We start from the raw sequence: 17579 nt of genomic DNA, 5'->3' as shown, positions 1-17579 counted from the left end.
GATAGTCCAAAAGATGCAGGTGCCACATAATTAGACTCCAAATCCTGTGTTTTTCCTGTAATGTGACTAAATAATTCAACACTGCAGAAACAAGCCTGGAAAGACTTCTCATGACAGTTTAGTTCCCAAAATGTGCACGGGAGATTGGGGTGGGCACATGTAAACCATGCTTGCAAATGTTTGCTCTGTTCTTTGTACCTCGATGCAGAAGGTGGCAGTTGAGGAGGAGGTTGTCCTATGCCTGTTACTCAAAGAGACAGCGATCAGGCCATAGCTGCCTGGCTTTTCCTTTAAAATAGCAATGCCAAAGCTAATTCCTGCAGGTTTGTGCTCGTACAAGGATTGCTTTTCTTTGCATTCTGAAAAAAATCACAGCGTAGGATCCAGCGTGGAGAGGGCTTGTTTCATTTCCCTCTGGCGTGCAGGAGATCCCTGGCCTCGCCATTCAGTGCTGAGGCAGGTGACACTGCAAATTTGGACCCCTGCGGTTGCTTCCTCCAGGCTTTGGGGCTTTCTTTGATGTCCTACCTCAGCCAAGACGTGAAAATACATTGTCAATAGTATATTGCACGTGGAGACTGAACCAAGTGCTGCACTTGGTTTTTCCAGTGTCTCTTGCATTTGTGCCACAGGCGTGTTAGAAGCAGCCTCGCGCTGCTCCGCAGGAGCTGCTGCTGGGTGGCTCTGGGTGTTGTGCTGCTCCTGGAGACTCACTGGGAGATTCGCCTTCGAGTGCTCGGGGAGCCAGGGCTGGCCCCGCTGGGCCTGATCAACAACCAGTGCAGAACCTAAAGGTTCTGCTTATGCCTTCAGAGAGACTTGCGAGGAGCAGGCTCTAGGAAGGACTCACCTCCCTGGTACTCCGGTGCGAAGCAGGGTTAAAGGAGAGGAATGCCACCAGGTGTTAAGTATGATTTAACCAGCCTCAGTGGACTGGTGAGGTTTCTCCGTGCCCCTCAGCCTAGGCTCCGGCGGCTCCCGGGGGGAAGAGGGGCTGCTCAGCTGTATGCGAGACTGCACGCCGTCCTGCAGCGGAGTCGGTGCTCAGCGCGTGGGTTTGGAGTTGCACGTTTCTGTGTTCAGCTCACATTCCTGCATTTTTCATGAAGAAAGCGGCGGCTGAAATTCATACCCCCGGCGCAGAGCACGTTCCCTCTAGCAGCCCGAGCTCTTCAATTATTCATCAGTTCCCTTGCAGGGGAAGGGTTGTCCAACCTGAGAGCGCAGTTTAGCCGTCGGTGTGGCTGGTGGCCCACATAATGTGCAAATGTGGTCAGGTCAGCCGGGCCTTCGGATGCGGTGCTGGAAGGAGACAGAATTCTGCAGACAGCTGAAATTGCCTTTTCCCAGGAAGCACTTGAAAGTGGCATTCAGCCAAAGCGTTGCTCTGTAGCACATGATTTATTCCGTTCTTTTGGGTCATTGCTAAAAATGAGCTGTTTCTTTAATATTTTAATACCACCATCGTAAAATAGAAGTTATTTTTTAAGTATTTGGAAGTCCATTATTAGTGATGAATTTTTCCAAAATTAAATGCAACTCTCTATTAATTAAATCTGAATTCTTAATTTACTGTAATCTGTGAAAATTGAAATAAATACACCTCCGGTATATGTCTTACTGCCAAAGCATGAGGAAAGGCAAACCACTCGTTTAATAAAATCCATCATCTAAGTGCCCGAGGTAAGCGTTGGAGAGCAGTGTCCCTTCTGCCTCTGTTTATTCAGCTAATTTGCTCAGCATTTATTTCACTCTTCTTGGGAAACTGAGGTCAAAGAAGCACAAAACTCGCTCCGTCTCATTTTTGCCTACCCTGTATGAATAACATAAAAGGATCAAATTATTACTTCTAAAATCTGGAATTTCTTGAATCTTGAGTTCTAAAATCTGGAATTACTTCTAAAATCTTGATTGGTACTTCTGTTTAGTGTAGCAAGTTTAAGTATGTGTAGCATGTTTTGCAGAAACTTTCTTGTCTATGTACCTGCAGTAAAGGGAATTCGAGTTGACTAATGACTCCATAATTCTTTGTATACGTGTTAATTGAAGTCAAGTTTCCATCTGCATAGACCTTATGAATAAAAATTACCTAGCTAAGGAAATATGGATCACTCCAAGCTTTTAACACAATGACAAAGGTGAAAATAAAGAATCTGAACACACTGGAAGCAGTAAATTAGCTTTAATGATCATAGAAGCTCTTAAATTCCAAGAAAGACTGTGTCTTCCAGTAAATTAGCATGTTTAAATGTTAACAACCACTATGAATGGTCTTATAATACAAAACAAAGATTACTTAAGCCTTGCTTGCTGATTTAAGTCGTGGCAGAATTTGGTATAAACCAGCTTGCTCTGTGGAGGGCTCGGGCTGTGCCCTGACTAATCCCTGGGCACAGTCGTGCGGTGTGTTTGATGCAGGGCAGCCGAGTTACTTGCTGTTTTAATTTGCACACTTGCTTGATAGCTCCAAAGTTGTCATGTCTATGAAAATACATTGTCAATAGTATATTGCACGTGGAGACTGAACGCCATTGCTTTATACAAATGTTTGTCTTGCCTATACAAATAGGGATTTTATTCTGTCAATTATGTAGTAGATTTCCTTTTGTGCTTTTTGCTTTAATGGGTCTTCTGCAGTGAGCATATGTGTTGTCAAACATGAAATTAAAAATTCACCACGGTCATTGACGCTGAAATTCAAAAACATTTGTCACAGTAGAAACTTTAAACGTGCCTTGAGGATAAGGCAGTTATAAAAGCAAAAACCTTTGCAGTTTGGAGGAAACCTGAGGTTTCTCTTCTGTCTCCTCCTGTCTGGGCGGTGGTGCAGCTGGGCACCCGTGGCGCCGGCAGACCCTGCGTTACTGGGCACTGAGCAGTGCCCCGAGTCGTCGGACGTGTCTGAGCACAAGCTGTCCCTGCCTCCTGTGCCATCCAGTACGGAGGCCGCGCGAGGGGGAGGACTGACGCTTCCAGGCGCTGAACATCCTTTTTGACTCCAGAATTCGATGTGTAAACTTGACTCGCGTGGCCCTTGCTCGGAGCCTTCCCAGGAGGCAGGCAGGGTGCTGGTGGTGGGAGCTTGGCCACTGCCAGTGCCCAGCTGGTGACCACGGGCTGCATCCGAGCGGAGGGGAAGGGGCTCTGGTGCAGGGATTGTCCCATGGAGCAGAACGGTGGCCACAGACAGCTCTAGTCTTGGCCAGAAAGTCCTGAATCGTGTTTCTGCAGAAACAGATGTGGGGTTAGCTCTGCTGGGTCTGCCGGGCGCATGGGTGAGGAGGCTGGTGCTGGATCCAGTGTGGGTGAGCCCTTGGAGCTGGCCGTGCCCGCACGGTCTCAGCATAACGCGTGTGGTTGTTGATCTCTTCTCGTTGCCATCTGGGCTATCAGAAAGAGTGTCCCATGACCGTTTGCAACTGATTTGGAGCCTTTTAAGCCAGCACTTCCCCTCAGCTGAGGTTTTTGCTTGGATTCTGTTGGAAATGTGGAAGGGGGGGGGGGGGGGACTGGATTAAGCCACCCCGTGTTAACGTTAGTGAAGCCAACTCGCCTTATTGCACACTTGAAATGGACTGGAGTGTCTGTCCCCCATCTGCGGGGCAGCAACTGAAGACAGAGGGGCAGCGACTTCTAAAATTTCACCAAGTCGATGGGTTGTGCTCACTCATCTGCCTTGACAGGAAAAAGAAAATTGTTGTGAGGTTCTGCATCAGCTGGGTCCTACTCACAAGGCAACCTCTTTAGCACAGGGCAAAAATAAAAGGTCCGAATGAATGGGCTGTACAGCTGTTCTCCACAGGAGCTGGTGCTGTTCTCCAAAGGCAGTTGGCGATGCTGTGTCTGAAAATCACACATTATTGGTTTACAGCTGAGCACAGCTCGCAGAAGTTACTTTCTTACACACAGACTTTCTGAATTAACGTACTGTTGCTTCTGCTTCCCTCTGCGCTTCGGTATTTAAACTGACGAGCGTGAGAGGGACCGAAGCTCCTGTTTAATTCCTTGCTGTGGGTAGAGTGGTGACACAAGATCTTGCTGCACCCTGTGAGCACACAGAGATCTCTTACAATGACCCTTCCTGCTCAGACCCAGCTTGTTTTCCTTTCTTCAGAGGGAGACGTTGCTACGGCAGCTGGAGACGAATCAGCTGGATATTGATGCGACTTTGGAGGAGCTGTCAGTGCAGCAAGAGACAGAAGATCAAAACTACGAACTGTATGTCACTGAGCCATCTTTTCTAACTGTTTTGTTGCAGTCGAGGTGTCACATGAATGTTGGGCAGCCCCAGCTATGGCACGTGGACAGACTGAAGGGTCCCGTGAGTGACATTTAGGGTTTCTTTGGATCTTGTAAAATGTCACTTTTAAGTGGCATCACCTGAACTAAAGCATGCACTTGGGGATCCCTCTGAAAGGGTCTGGTTCCTGCAGGCACGTGATCTAGGGGAGGACAGCGGAGGTGGAGCTGAGCAGCACATGCTGAAGGGGTTGTTGATAAGTATGTTGCAGCCTCTGATGCCGAAAGAGGATATTTTCCATCTGTACTGCTCAGCACACAAGTTGGTTCCTCTTCTGCTGGCTATTGCATTCCTGTGTATTGTGTGTCTTCTGATAGGCAGAAAGGAGTAGCAACAACACTGCTGTCTTTTGTTCCCTTTGAATACTTGTAGACTCCTCAGTGCGTTTCTGGTTTGAAATAGTGGCTGGTTCCTGCTGCCTGGTGTTTGTTCAGTGCCCTGTCTGTTTGCTTGCTGCTGGAAATGAGCGTTTGCCAGATTTAGCCCTGCAAGGCCAGTACATCTGTACACAGTGAACAGGAATCTCTTCAGAGATACGTTCTGCATGTTGTTGACAAATGTGTTCCGTGAATTCCCATTGCAAGGTCTTTATTGCAGTGACGTGCAAGCCAAAAAGTCAACCCCAGAATGAATTGGAAAAAGATTCTTTACAGGCAGCTTTATTTGGAAGCTGGTATCGATAATTATGAAATATTCATGCACAGCCATTTTCACAAGCGTTTTTCAGACCGAATTTCAAGTTCTGTAACCTTGGTCGGTATGTTCTCCTTCGTGAGAGCGTTGAAATACCCCCTGTGCACACCAAGCAGTACTGTTTCCAGAGTGTTCACCTCATTCCATTCCTTAGGGGCTGGTTGGTCTCCTCGTGCCTTCAGCAATTCTCTTGATGTCCCTGCTCAAAGGACTGGGCTGTGTGGGCTGTGCTGTCAGGTTGTTTTCCAGTACTTTTGTTTATACCACATCAGTTATGGGAAGATACTTAAAAGAATCAAGAATTGACAGAGCTGGTCCAAACTTACGCCAGAAGGCCTTGCTACTTCATCACTTCTCACCCTTACACCAGCTTGAGTATTTGCTGGACCCTCGCATGTGCCACTTCAGCTCACAAATCCAGCAGAAAACAATCTTCTACCATGTCTACTTCTGGGTTAATCTGAGCTGGGCCGGCTCTGAGGAGCGTCTGCTTAACACCAGAACTGAAAGGAAACGGCAGCGGCACAGTGCTGGCAGAGGTGGGATGGCAAGACTTCCTAGTTCCAGCAGTGGGTGTTGAACTGGGTCATCCCATCCAGTGTATCGACACCAAGGAACACCATTTCATAGAACTGGTGTGCTTCCACTGCCAAAGCACCCTTTCTGGGTAGATGCCTGTGCAGAAATACGGCGATTACTGGAGAGTGTCATTTGCAGTGTGGTAGCATGCAGCACCTTGGGCCAGACCCGTCACGTTGCTCTAGGCATTGCGCACTAACAAGTCAAAAGGCACGTTCTTGCCTTCTGCGAGCTCAGAGGAGCTTTTGGTGCCGTCAGCGGTGGGTGGCATCGCCTCAGTAGAAGCCCCTGAGTCATCTGCAGAAACCTCAAAGCCAGATAACCGTTGGAGCTGCGTGTCAGTGCCCTGTTTTCCAGACCAGCTCGTGAGCACGGGAAGAACAGGCGATGGGGTGCGTGCACCTGAAGCTGGCGCTGCCCGGCCGGGCGGGCTGGGTGACCTTCTCCTGCGCTGCAGAAGGTGCGCTGTAGCAAAGGGTTGCTGCTCAGCTGCTGGGGAGGGCTTGCACTGCGGGTGGCTAATTACACTATTAGGCTGCATAATTGGCTTAACATGGCATAAGAAATACCTTAGCTGTGGTGCCTGACAGAAAAGATGTTAAAATGTTAAAAACAAGACTTTTTTCTAGGATCCTGGTTTAGCAAATAAACGGACATTTTTGTGCAGCTGCCCAACTTCTGCTTTCACGTCAGCAGCTGCATGTTTGTGTCTGTGTACTGAGACCAGTGCTCTTTGCTGTCAGAACATAACGCTTCTTTTTAGAAAGGTCTTGAAAACATCCCTGGATGCTTCCTGGCTTGAGCCACTGATCCCTAAAGAAAAGCACCAGGCTGTGTCATGTCTGAGTGCTTTGATCCCACTGAGTAAGAGAGAGCGCTATTTTGGGATTTTTGAGGTTTTTCTCTGCGCCCCAGGTGGAAACGAGAGTCTGTTTCAGCGGCACCTCTCTGAAACAGATGAGCTGCAAAGGGTTACTTCAGCTCCAGAGTTGAAAGTTCTGCTCTTCCTACATTGATTTTTTATCGCTGCAGGAGCTCTTCTGGCTCGAGTCCTTTAGCCAGAGTCCTGATTTAAAGAAATCACCACACTGGTACGGCAGGGAACTCAGGTTTGGGTGAAGTTCTGATTTCCAGTACAGTGTAGGCTGGTGAACAGAGTGTCTGTGGACACAGTGACAGTACATGGTGGGAATTAGAGCTTGCAGTTGTGAGGCAGGTCTGCAGTGCTCGTTATTAGGGCTTGGGAAGGTCCTTGCATCCATGCCCATCATTTGGGATTATCATGTTTAACATGCTGCAGCGGTGGATTTCGAAATGAGCACCTGGTGCATTGTCCTCTGCTACTCGTGTTATGTACAGCGTGCGTGCTGGTGCACTGTGACTCGTTGACCCTTGGCAGATGGGAAGCCCTTGTGTTGGTTGCTTCAGTTTAGACAGCACTTGGAGTTCTGCTGTGGGTCACCACGAGTTGTGGAGCAAGCGGAGGTGTCCGTGTGGCCACCGCAGCACCTCCTGCGAGGCGATTCCTGCTCTCATTGTGTCTGCTGCCTCACGCTAACGTAAACTCAGGCCGTGGAGCCAGGCGAGGTGACAGCGCTAGGACATCTCTGTTCCTTCGTTCACCCCCGTGCCTGTCTAGTAGCTGCTCTGCCACGATGACCGATGCTAAATTTGGATCAGCGAGAACAGAAAGAGCACGAGAACCCTTCCTCCTGCTGCAGCTGGGCACCCGAGGACACAACGTCATTGCTCCAAAATGTGGATCCCGGAGAAGACACGAGGTGGCACACAACGCTGCCGCATCGCCTTACGTAAGCCGTCCCTCGGCAGCCGCAGGCTGGGCTCCACCTCTGGGAGACACACTGAGATGCTTCCAGCTCTTTCCCAGTGCTTAGTCTCCTGCCTGCCTCGCCTCTTGCGCTGGTGCTTTCCCTCTGGTTTCTCCGATTTTATGTTTTCAATGCTGCTAAAAACACGTTTCAGCCCTTTTTGAGTTCCCGAATTCTTATTAAACAAAGAGCGATGACTTTTTTTCACTCTGTTCTGATTTTTTACTTAATTTGCTCATTTTTTCCATCTTTAATTGTACCCAGCTTATCGTCTGTCAGAAGGAAGATGATTTATGTTCAGCGTGCCTGTTCCCTCGCTGAATGGTGCACAGGGAGAAAGAGTTTTTGGCAAAATGTAGAAACTCTTCCTGCATATTCATTTTTTTCAGGAATACGCTGCTGGTGGAAACATATGCAAAAGTTAATAAGAAGCAGATTTAATGTATAGTTTTCATAAGCTTTTACATTTGGCTGTTTTTTCTAGTATTACTCTTTTTTTTCATATGAAAAGACAAAATTTAATTTCAAGGTTTAAGTAATCAGCTCTCTTTGAATTAACTTCTTTTTTTCTCCTAGGAATTAATATAAGTTAGTCAAAAGGAATACTTAAGTTATTCTTTGTGAGGTATCCCATCTTCTTTCACGCTCAGTTTTGCGAAGCTTCAGGAAATTGTCATCTGCAAACCACTGTGTAATTGTTTGATTTGTAAGCACTTGAAGTCCAACTTCTCCACAGGAATTCCTCGTTAGAAATGAGTTTTCAGTCTGTTTAATCCTTGTGTTTAGGAGATCTTATGCACACCATTAGTCAGTAATCATGTAAAAATATATTCAAGTAGTTGAACTTCAGATGATCTGAGATACTCTATGATCCAAGCTACAACTTCTGCAGCAGCAGAACCTGTCCCAGGTTTGCCATGTGATGGAATTCCTTCTGGATCCTTTCCCAGCAGTGCCATACGGCTGTTGTCTGCCTTGTCAGGGGATCCTGGATAGCCAGGTGCTACTGTCCAGGTAGGGAGGATGATGGAGCAGTGACTGCAGAAAGGCATTTGCGCTCTCTTGAGGAGGACTCTTCTTTTGGGAGATGCGCTCCCTGCGTTAGACAGCTTTATTCACTACAAAGTCATTGATTGGGTTTCGGGGTTTTATTTGCTTGTTTGGTCTTTCCACATTGAACACAGCTTGTAATTTTGTGAAGACCGTGGTGCTGAGTAACACCAGCGCTCTCTGGCAGGAGGACCTGCTGCTCGAGCTGTTCTCTCCGATCTTCAGCCGTGTCGAAGTGCGGGTCCGGAATCACTCCAGCTGAATGACCAGTTAGGAAAGTAAAACCACTTTTGCTTTCTCTTCCTCCTGCTCCACCTTTGTCTTTTGCTCTTGCTGTGAATCACTGTTGCCATCAGACGGATCAGGAGCCAGGGTGTCCTAGGTGGGACTCCAGGTCATGTTTTTTGTGGAGGGCTGCATTAAGAATTAATTGCAGTTAATTAACTGACGCTATCATCATCAGTCTTGCTAGAGAAGTGGAGAGCATGGAGCGTGTCCCGTATGTTGTGGAGGGTGGGTTATCCTGCTGCAGCCCCCCCCGTTTTGGGTCAAGTGGAAAACCCGAGGAGCTCTTGGGGAGGGGCTGTACTCTCCAAAGGCTGGGCAGCAGGATTCAACCCCGCTTGGCAATTCATTCCACATTCAGGGGCCTGGGTTTAGGGGGGATCAGGTTCAGTACCTTTAATGAGCCCAAAACAAACATGTGGAAATCTAACCCTCAATAACCCCAATTAAATTGATGTCACATGGCTTATTAATCTTCATTTTCACAATTAATAAAATAACCCAAAGCGTTTCTTGCCATGGGAAATACATTTGAAAAATTGATCACAGCACGTTAGAGCCAGGAGCCAAAAAGGTTCAGACTGCTCCTGTCTTCAACAGTAAATTAACACGAGCGCTGACAGTTCTGGGAACTGGGAGGCTAACAAGCCCTTTTGTGCCTTTTTTTTTTGTTTGCTCCAGGAGCAGAGCAACAGTAACCTCAGGCCTCGATGAATTTTTGTTCCCGCAGAGCATGTTCATCTTTAAAATTGCATAAAAGTCTCCTCTTGTGAGCAGGTCCAACTGACAGTGAATTATTCAGGGGTTTTGAGGACGTGGACTTGTTACTTGGTCTGAAACAGAAGCATTGAAAGGCAAACAAGGAGCCCATGTAGGTGAGGACAGATAGCCCATCTGGACTTGCATGGCACGTTTGCTGTCTCTGATTCCCAACCAGAACAAGTCTTCTCGGGTCACTGTGCATTAGTGGGGCCTGGTCTGCTCTCCTAGTGTGGACATGCAGCTGCTTGTCTCACAGTCAGAGTCTGAGTGAGTCCTTTTGCACAGGACTGGCAAAATGATAGAACAAGGAATGCAGTGGCCAGATTGTGTAGAATATGAGAAAAAACAGACATGTGGCAGGTTTGTCTGGTGTGGTCCCAAAACAGCCATGCTTGTGCCTCTGAAGAGCATGTGTAAAGCCATAGAAAGCATTCATACATTATGTAGTATTTTTGAAGTGTGGAGGATGCTTAGACACCTCCACCCTGGAAATTACTGAGAGCTTGCTAGCAGCATTTTCATGTATGCTGTTTTTCCACCCACCTCTTTTCACGGAAGAAGATATGAATATGAAAGCTCAGCAGAGCTGGTTTATGCAGCCTGTGTAAAACCGGTATCAGACCATCCTTATTTCCCCGGTGTCACGGCACGCGGCACAGATCTTGGCCCACGTGTCTGGTTGGCGATGAGGAAGGTGACACGAAGCACACGTGCCACAGCTCTCCTTGCTGCTGTGCTGGGGTAAGAGCCTGTGTCGTGCTGTCCCCAAATAACCATTGTGTCTTTCTACTAAAAATAACTTGTTCTTATGCCCTTCACGTAATGTAGGTGAGCACGGCATAGGAGCAGGTGCAGAAGCAGCCTGCATGTGTGTTACTCTCCAGACTAGCTGAGCTGGAGGGAAGGATGACACTCTCTCTACTTCAGTTATGTAGCATGTTTTCCCTCCAGCTCTTAAAATTCGTGTGTTTCTGCAGGAGAAACAGGTGGTAGTCGCAGCCCTCTCTCCCTCTGGAGCTGGATACTTGCCCGGAACAAAGCAGGTTGTTTCCAAAATGGGCAGTTTTGGTAGTACAAAGTACAATAAATCTTCATATACCCTGATACTGGATAGAGTGTCCTGCGCTTTGTTGGGTCCAGCTTTAAGTACTCTTTGAGCTTCATATTCTGTCTCCTAAACTGACTCCTGTACTTCATACAGGATCTTTGTTCCTTAATCTTCAGTGTACGATCGTCTTATCCTGCCTGAGTCCATCCAGTTGCCTTGATGGTGGGGCCCAGCATCCTCTATGGCTCATAGGATCAGAGGCTCCGAGGTCGTTGGGTTCTGTTCTCGTGTGGCGTTGGTGATTTCGGTGCTCCCCTGGGCAGTCAGAGGGCTCAGCTGCGCCAGGAGAGCGAGCAGCGCTGGCATCAGTGTCTTGGATGCTGGATGTGACGGTGACCAAGCTTGCAGGCCTTCCAGCCAGGGTCGCTGTTGCTATAAACAGGAGCAGGGGAGCATGTGGATCAGCTGGGGTTAATCTCTTTTCACAGTTGAGAGGCAGGAATCGTTAACCCTGCGCAGGGCTTGGGAGGAATGAGGACCGCAAAGCAGAGCCATTCAGCCCTGCTGCCTTCGGCTCGCTGCGAGCCCGGAATCCAGGCTCGGAGGGGAGGGATGACAGAATTCCGCACTCAGTGCTTCTGGCGTGGATCTGCGGAGCCGCACGTGCGGTGCAGGCGGATCTCCTGCACGGCTTTCCAGGCCAGAGCGATTCACGTGGCTTTGTGGATTCAGGGCATTCGCGTTGCTGGGCAAGGGCTGAGTTGCAGGTGCCCTGGGTTTGTCCTGCCCTCGCCGTGGGTGCCCTGCTTAGTCTGCCAGGAGGGGTGCTGAATGGCATGGATGGTGACCCCCTCGGCGAGGAAGGAGTGCCGTGGGATCGCTCGGCCCTGCAGCGCGGTGACACACATGCACCGAGAATACACCCCGCCGCGTTCATGCGGGGTGTGTGATGCGGTGTGCACCTCCCAGACCAACGTGATGCAGTCTCCACCGAGCTCGGCGTGACAGTTGAGCTCCGTTGTGTTTTCTCTTTGGTGCGTGACAAATCCATTCATCTTTTTCAGTGGAGCGGGTTGTCGCACTGCTCACCCTGTCCCCTGAGAGGGAGGGTGCTGGAATGGATGCTCTGTCGCATGCTCCGATCTCAGCTCTGCCAGGAGCTTGTTTTGTTGTAGCCAGTCTGCTGGGTGGAATAAGCACGTCAGCCTTGCCCCAGAGCCTGGTGGCAGCATCAAGAGGCTACCAAAGCGTGGCACTAGTTTAGATGCCCTGACAGCAGTCTCGGGGGACAGGCAGGGGATGGCTGGAGGACAGCCAGGCTCCTTTTCTGCTCCTCCCAGGCAGCGTTGTGTTTGCAGCCTTTAATCCGGTCTTGTGGAATGAGTGAGGCCAGTCTTTCCTGGCCGTTCTCGTGTGGTGAACTTGGAGCAAGAACACTTGTTTCCCAGCCCTTGAAGACATGACTATTTCCTTTGTACTGTTGAATTTCTTCCCATTTCTGTTACTCGGGATCATCCAGTTCTTTCTGTATCTTGTCCCTGCCCTCTTCTCTGTTGATGCTGCCTCCCAACTTGCAGCCTCATGGGCATTTCTCTGCGCCGTGCCATTGAAGTGCTGAAATATATCTCAAGGCTAATCCTTGAGGAGCTCTACCAAAGATTTTTCTCCTAGCTAATTCTGCTTTTTAGTGCTACCCTTTGTCTCCACTTCAGCCAGTTCCTTAGTTAGGAAGGACTCCTGGTTTTCCAATTCAAGTAACAGCTTCCTGGGGGTGGTGTTCTGTAGGGCTCCAGACACTGCTGATCACAAAGGATGTTAGTTTGTTCCTTAAAAGTATATTGGGTTACTCCTTAAAATAGGAAATGATATCTCAAGGGGATTTAGAGTCTTTTAGTCCCTACTGTTTGCTTTCTGCTTAGCAGTCATTCCAGCGAAGGTGTCTGGCTGGCTCAGGTCCCTGAAGGACGAGGTTGTGCTCTGTATGGGAGAGGAGTCTGTTTTGACATACTCCTTGCCTGGAGCACATCCGAGTCTGTCTGTCTTGCAGAAGCAGTTGAACCCAGAGCCTCTGTGCACGAGTTCATTAGGCTTAATGAAATGAGAGGCAAGACCGTGACATTTGCTAGATTTTGTACATGATACTTCACTTTGAGTGTCCTCTTTACATCTCTCAGATGTGCTGCATGTAGCAGATCTTATTTTGAGACCATTTCATAGCAAGAGCCTGTCCTGTTAGTGTTTCTTTGCTTACAGCTTGGGAAAAGACAGCTAATGGGCTGCAGAAGGAGGCTGCAGCAGGCTCAGGCTTGGTTTGCTTTTTGGAAAGGATAGAGTATTTCGACCTCTGTAGCAGTACAGGCTTTAACACTCCTCTTCTAGTCCAGAATCCAGCCAGGACCACAGCTTGCTTCAGAGCTTCTGCTGCTTGGCTTCACTGCCTCCCACGCAGAGGGGGAGTGCGTGCAGGGGGCGAGACTGTCTGTGTATCTGCACATGGTGAGAAGGATAATTGCAGTTGGTCCTCTGTGAGCCCTCTGGGTAGCTCTTTTCTTTTGAGGATGAAGGATTCTCCTCTCAAATCCATTCTTGGCTGAAAGAAGAGGTTTTTATAGCATTTGAGTTTTCTTGAACACTCTGATCTCTTCTGCAGAATCTAAGAATGTGCCATTCCTGTAGCACTTACTCCCTTAGAGACACATGTCCAAGAACTGACTTACGGTTGTGTTTCAAGCCCTGGCATATTGTTATAGTCTGTCTATCCAGGTTGTTCCCAGCAGCATTGCAAAGGGATCATCCTGCAGTACAAAGCAGGTTGGGGTTCTCCACACCTCGACACAGATCGGGTGGGTTTAGCTCACATGGGTGAACCAGATTTGTTGTGGCCCAGGGAGTTGCATCGTCAACCAAAAGCAGACCAGTACCCTCCCAGCTCAGCACATAGCCAAAGCAGCCCAGCATCGTGCTCGGAGCTCTGTTGAACATGTTCTCTCCGTTCCTTATATTTGCCATTCGTCTTCCCTGCAGCTTCCTTGAAATGATGGAAGCCCGAAGTCGAGGACACACGTCGCCACTAACAACTAACGGGCAAAGCCCTTCCTCTGGCTCCCAGTCACCCGTAGTACCTCCAAGCTCCACATCGACGGGCAGCTCCAGCCCTGGCACCCCACAGCCGCCGCAGCCTCTTTCTACAAGCTCCACCATCTCTCCTGAACCCCCCCCATCTTTTTCACCAGTGCCTGCACCCGAAGCCCACCAGCCTCCGCCAGCTACAGCCTCCCCAGCACCTCCGGCTGCAGTCCCGCCACCGAGGCGCAGCATTATTTCACGTCTGTTTGGGACGTCTCCTGCGTCAGACCCCTCTCCTCCCCAGCCAGGTAGGTGCTGGAGTGCATTGTCTAGGCAGGGCGTCACCCATGGGCATTTCTCTGTTTTCCTTTCATTTTTTCCCTGCGAGAGGTGGAGCAGACAGGTATCTGAAGACCACAGGCCCCAGGCATGTATCCAAGGAGAGCTGCGCTGTGACTCTACTTTTCTCTTGATTGGAGTTCTGTTTTGTCTCTGAGCTGGGCTTAGATGGGGACAGTGTGCAGTCAGCTGGGGGGTGCCTGTAGCGTGCTTCAGGAGGAAGGTACTGAACACGCAGGGCACACTAATAAAATAACTGTCAGCTTCTTACCAGGAGCACATAAGCCTCTTGAATAGCAAGAAAAATTGTTAGAGACGCTATTTTGTGTTCACAAAAGTCTGGCAGCTCAAAGGGCCTCCTGTGTGTTAACGGAGAACAGCGGAGTGCTGGTTTTAAAGGTTATTCAGCCAGAAATGATCACGTAAGTCCAGGCTGTGCAGCGGATTCCCCTCCGGGGAAATGCGCTCCTTCAGAGGTGGTCCGAGGAGGAGGGCAGCCCGCCCTGGCTGCTCCCTTAGTGCTGGTACACAATGGAGCAGAGCAGCGCAGCGTTCGGTCCCGACCGCTGCCGGACGAAGTTGCCGGGCGGAGGCATCGAGGGTTTTGTTGCATGTGCTTTTGCTGATGTGGACCTTAATTCGCCTGTCACATCCACTTTGTTTGCGACGCTAACTGGAGCTGCAGAGCTGGCGCTGCCTAAAAATCGTTAGCGTGACATGGTTTGAATCACCCTTTGGAAATACCTTCCCTCTCAAACTGTCAATCCCTAGAGCTCGCAGTACTCTCGAGACACCCACAGAAAGAAAGGAGGAGGTACTGGAAACACAGTTTGCAGTCTCAGATGTTGAAATCTTTCAGTTTTAGACCTGCACACAATGCTCTGCATCCTGGATCAGTTACCAGGTATGACACACTACACCCATTTCTGTTTGTTGATGACTCTTCCTACCCAGAAACAAACAAACAAAGAGGAGCAAATATTAGAAATCCCTTGTCAATAAAAAAATCTTTGTCATACTGATATGTAGAAAAAAGCCACGTGGTCTGCTACTACTGTTACAATCTTTGTGTTTGGGTTTTTTAATTTTTCTTTTTTTTTTCTTTAAATCTATCACTTAGCACAAGAATTGTTTTAGCCTTGTAGCCTGCAGTCCTGGTATCTCAAGGGTGCTTTTGAGGGGGGGTCGCAAAAGGCAGCTAGGAAAAGCTGATCTGTCAGTAGTACTAGGTTTATGCAGCGTGCCAAGGGTCTGCACCTCTGCTGGAACATACCTAGGGACTAGCTAATTGGAAAGCAGTTGAAAAATCACTGTTGCAGAGTAACACTTGTTTTTTATGGGAGCTGCTATTTAGGTTTTCCCTTGAAGTCTTGCAGTAGTAATTCTTTTGGCTGTGTTTTTTCTTACACCAACGCTACTCTGTCGCATTAGTAATAGTGTTATTCGTATGCAAAAGTGATCCGAGAGCTGTACTCCTAGAGCAAAATCTAGAAAAAAAAAATAGATTAATTTTGTTCACCCAAAAGAAAAGGGCCTAGATGCGAAGTGAGTCCAGACAGAAGAAAAAGGTTGAATGTTGCAAATTCTGAAAATATTGTTATTGCTTTAGGCTTCCTGATTATGCTAATGTCATGAGTTTTCATCCTGATACCTTGAAGATGGGTAAAGGTATCTCTGCAAGTAATTTGTATTAGAGCAAGTCTCTGTCTGCAGTAGCTTTTGAGCGTTTGGTTCCACGGGGCATCTGAAAGCACAGTGTGAACAATTCTGCCTTTGACAGTTACAGTTGAAGAGGGAGGAGCGTGGGTGAGCTGAGCAGTCTGGGAAAGGTAAGGGAGCAATGAAGGGACATCACACAGCACAGGTGTAAGATCTGGCTGTGGTATAGTCGGTTGTAGCATTCCCTGCAGAGCAGTCGGCTGCCATGGGAGAGAGCTTTTCCGACCAAGAGCCTGGTGCAACGTAAACCGCAGCGGCCGTGGGTGGTCTGTGAATGCCTTCGTGCAAGATTCTGGACTGGTTGGAGTATCCTGTTCATACCCTTCCTCCTCCCTTCCTGTGTAGCTGAGGTCCTGCTTTGTGGCTGCTGTCTGTGGGCAGGATGCGTCTGTCAAAAGCAGATTCCTGTCTCGCTCGTGGTGAGCGTTGTGTTTTACAACTGCTGTTGCTAATGCAGATGCTGCTGCTGCCACTCCTCCTCCCCACCCTGAGGCCCCTGCAAAAGTACAGAGCGTGGAGGACTTTGTTCCTGATGACAGCCTGGACCACAGCTTTCTAGAGGACCCAGCCCCGCAGAAGGACAAAGGGAAACCGCAGACTAAACACCGTGTCGATAGTGAAAGGTAAGGAGAGGAGGATGGAGGGAGGCTGAGCCAGGGATGTGTCTGGATGTGCCGTCTGAGTGATGAGTCAGGCTGGGCTAGCCTGTTGCAACTCTTCAGAAAGGGATTCCAGAGCAGTCAGCTGCCCCTAAGCCTTTCTGGCTGTGGTACAGTCAGTCGTAGCATTCACTGTCCTGTTTAATGATACGCACGGCTCCCCCGGCGTGAGGAGCAGCAGTCAAAGCTGGTCCCCGCCTTCCTGCTCTTGCCATCTTGCCTTCATGCTCAGTGTTAAACCACTGGGTTGCTTTGGATCAGGAAGGGATTTCCCTTCTGGCCAAACGTGCTGAAACATTGGAGGTACTTTCCTTCTGGAAAACAGTGCACTTTGCAGGGTTGTTATGCTTTGCCTAATTAATACTTTCCTGCTGCAGAGGCCCAAAGCATGGCCAGGCTTCTTTGTGGCCTGGTACTGCCATTCCTGAGGCATTATAAAGGGGTTTGTGTTTGTTGGAGGACACTTGGAGGGCACTCCATGGCTTGATGGGATTCTGGAAGGAAGGATGGAGAGGGTCATGCTTCCTTGGCAATGTCACTGCCTAGTGTGCTTGCTTGCAGATTCTAGAAAAATCTTAGAGGATACCTTTCTTTTTCTCTGTCCATTTCTAATGTTCCTTCCCAGTGTTTTCTTTCTAAATTGGAGAGAGATGGATTTGATGGATGGACTGTTCAGTGGATAAAGAATTGGCTGGATGGTCACACTCAAAGAGTTGCGGTCAACAGCTCCATGTATGGATGGAGATCCGTGACGATTGGTGTCCCTTAGGGGTCCATACTGGGACCAGTACTGTCTAATATCTTCATCAGTGGTGTGGATGGTGGGATCGAGTGCACCCTCAGCAGATTTGCAGGTGACACTAAGCTGAGTGGTGCGATTGACACCTTGATTGATCCTCCTGAGGGACAGGATACCATCCAGAGGGACCTGGGCAAGCTGGGGAAGTGAGCCCATGAGAACCTCGTGAGATTCAACAAGGCCAAGTGCAAGGTCCTGCACCTGGGTCGGGGCAATCCCTGGTGTCAATACAGGCTGGAAGATGAAAGAATTGAGAGCAGCCCTGCGGAGAAGGACTTGGGGGTACTGGTGGAAGAAAAGCTGGACATGAGCAGCCAATGTGCACTGGCAGCCCAGAAAGCCAACCGTGTTCTGGGCTGCATCCAAAGCAGCGTGGGCAGCAGGGTGAGGGAGGGGATTCTGCCCCTCTGCTCTGCTCTCCTGAGACCTCCCCTGCAGTGGAGAGGTTCAG

At 49.0% G+C, this 17579-nt stretch overlaps 1 protein-coding gene across 3 annotated transcripts in view; it reads left to right on the top strand.

Annotated features, from left to right (window-relative positions):
• The window catches only part of RABL6 (RAB, member RAS oncogene family like 6), a 60518-nt gene that overhangs the window by 27065 nt on the left and 15874 nt on the right, over window positions 1-17579 (top strand). For 2 of the 3 annotated variants that reach the window (XM_086625023.1, XM_086625024.1), the window contains 3 exons: window positions 4115-4218; window positions 13571-13920; window positions 16128-16293. In XM_086625023.1, the coding sequence (XP_086481149.1) occupies window positions 4115-4218; window positions 13571-13920; window positions 16128-16293 (620 nt within the window). Of the gene's footprint in view, window positions 1-4114; window positions 4219-13570; window positions 13921-16094; window positions 16294-17579 lie in introns of all 3 variants that reach the window. The other variant, XM_086625022.1, reaches the window with a different exon arrangement.

This window comes from Tauraco erythrolophus, chromosome 22, assembly GCF_009769465.1.
Source record: "Tauraco erythrolophus isolate bTauEry1 chromosome 22, bTauEry1.pri, whole genome shotgun sequence".
Classification (NCBI taxonomy): Eukaryota; Metazoa; Chordata; class Aves; order Musophagiformes; family Musophagidae; genus Tauraco; species Tauraco erythrolophus.
This window is presented reverse-complemented; position numbering and strand designations above follow the sequence as displayed.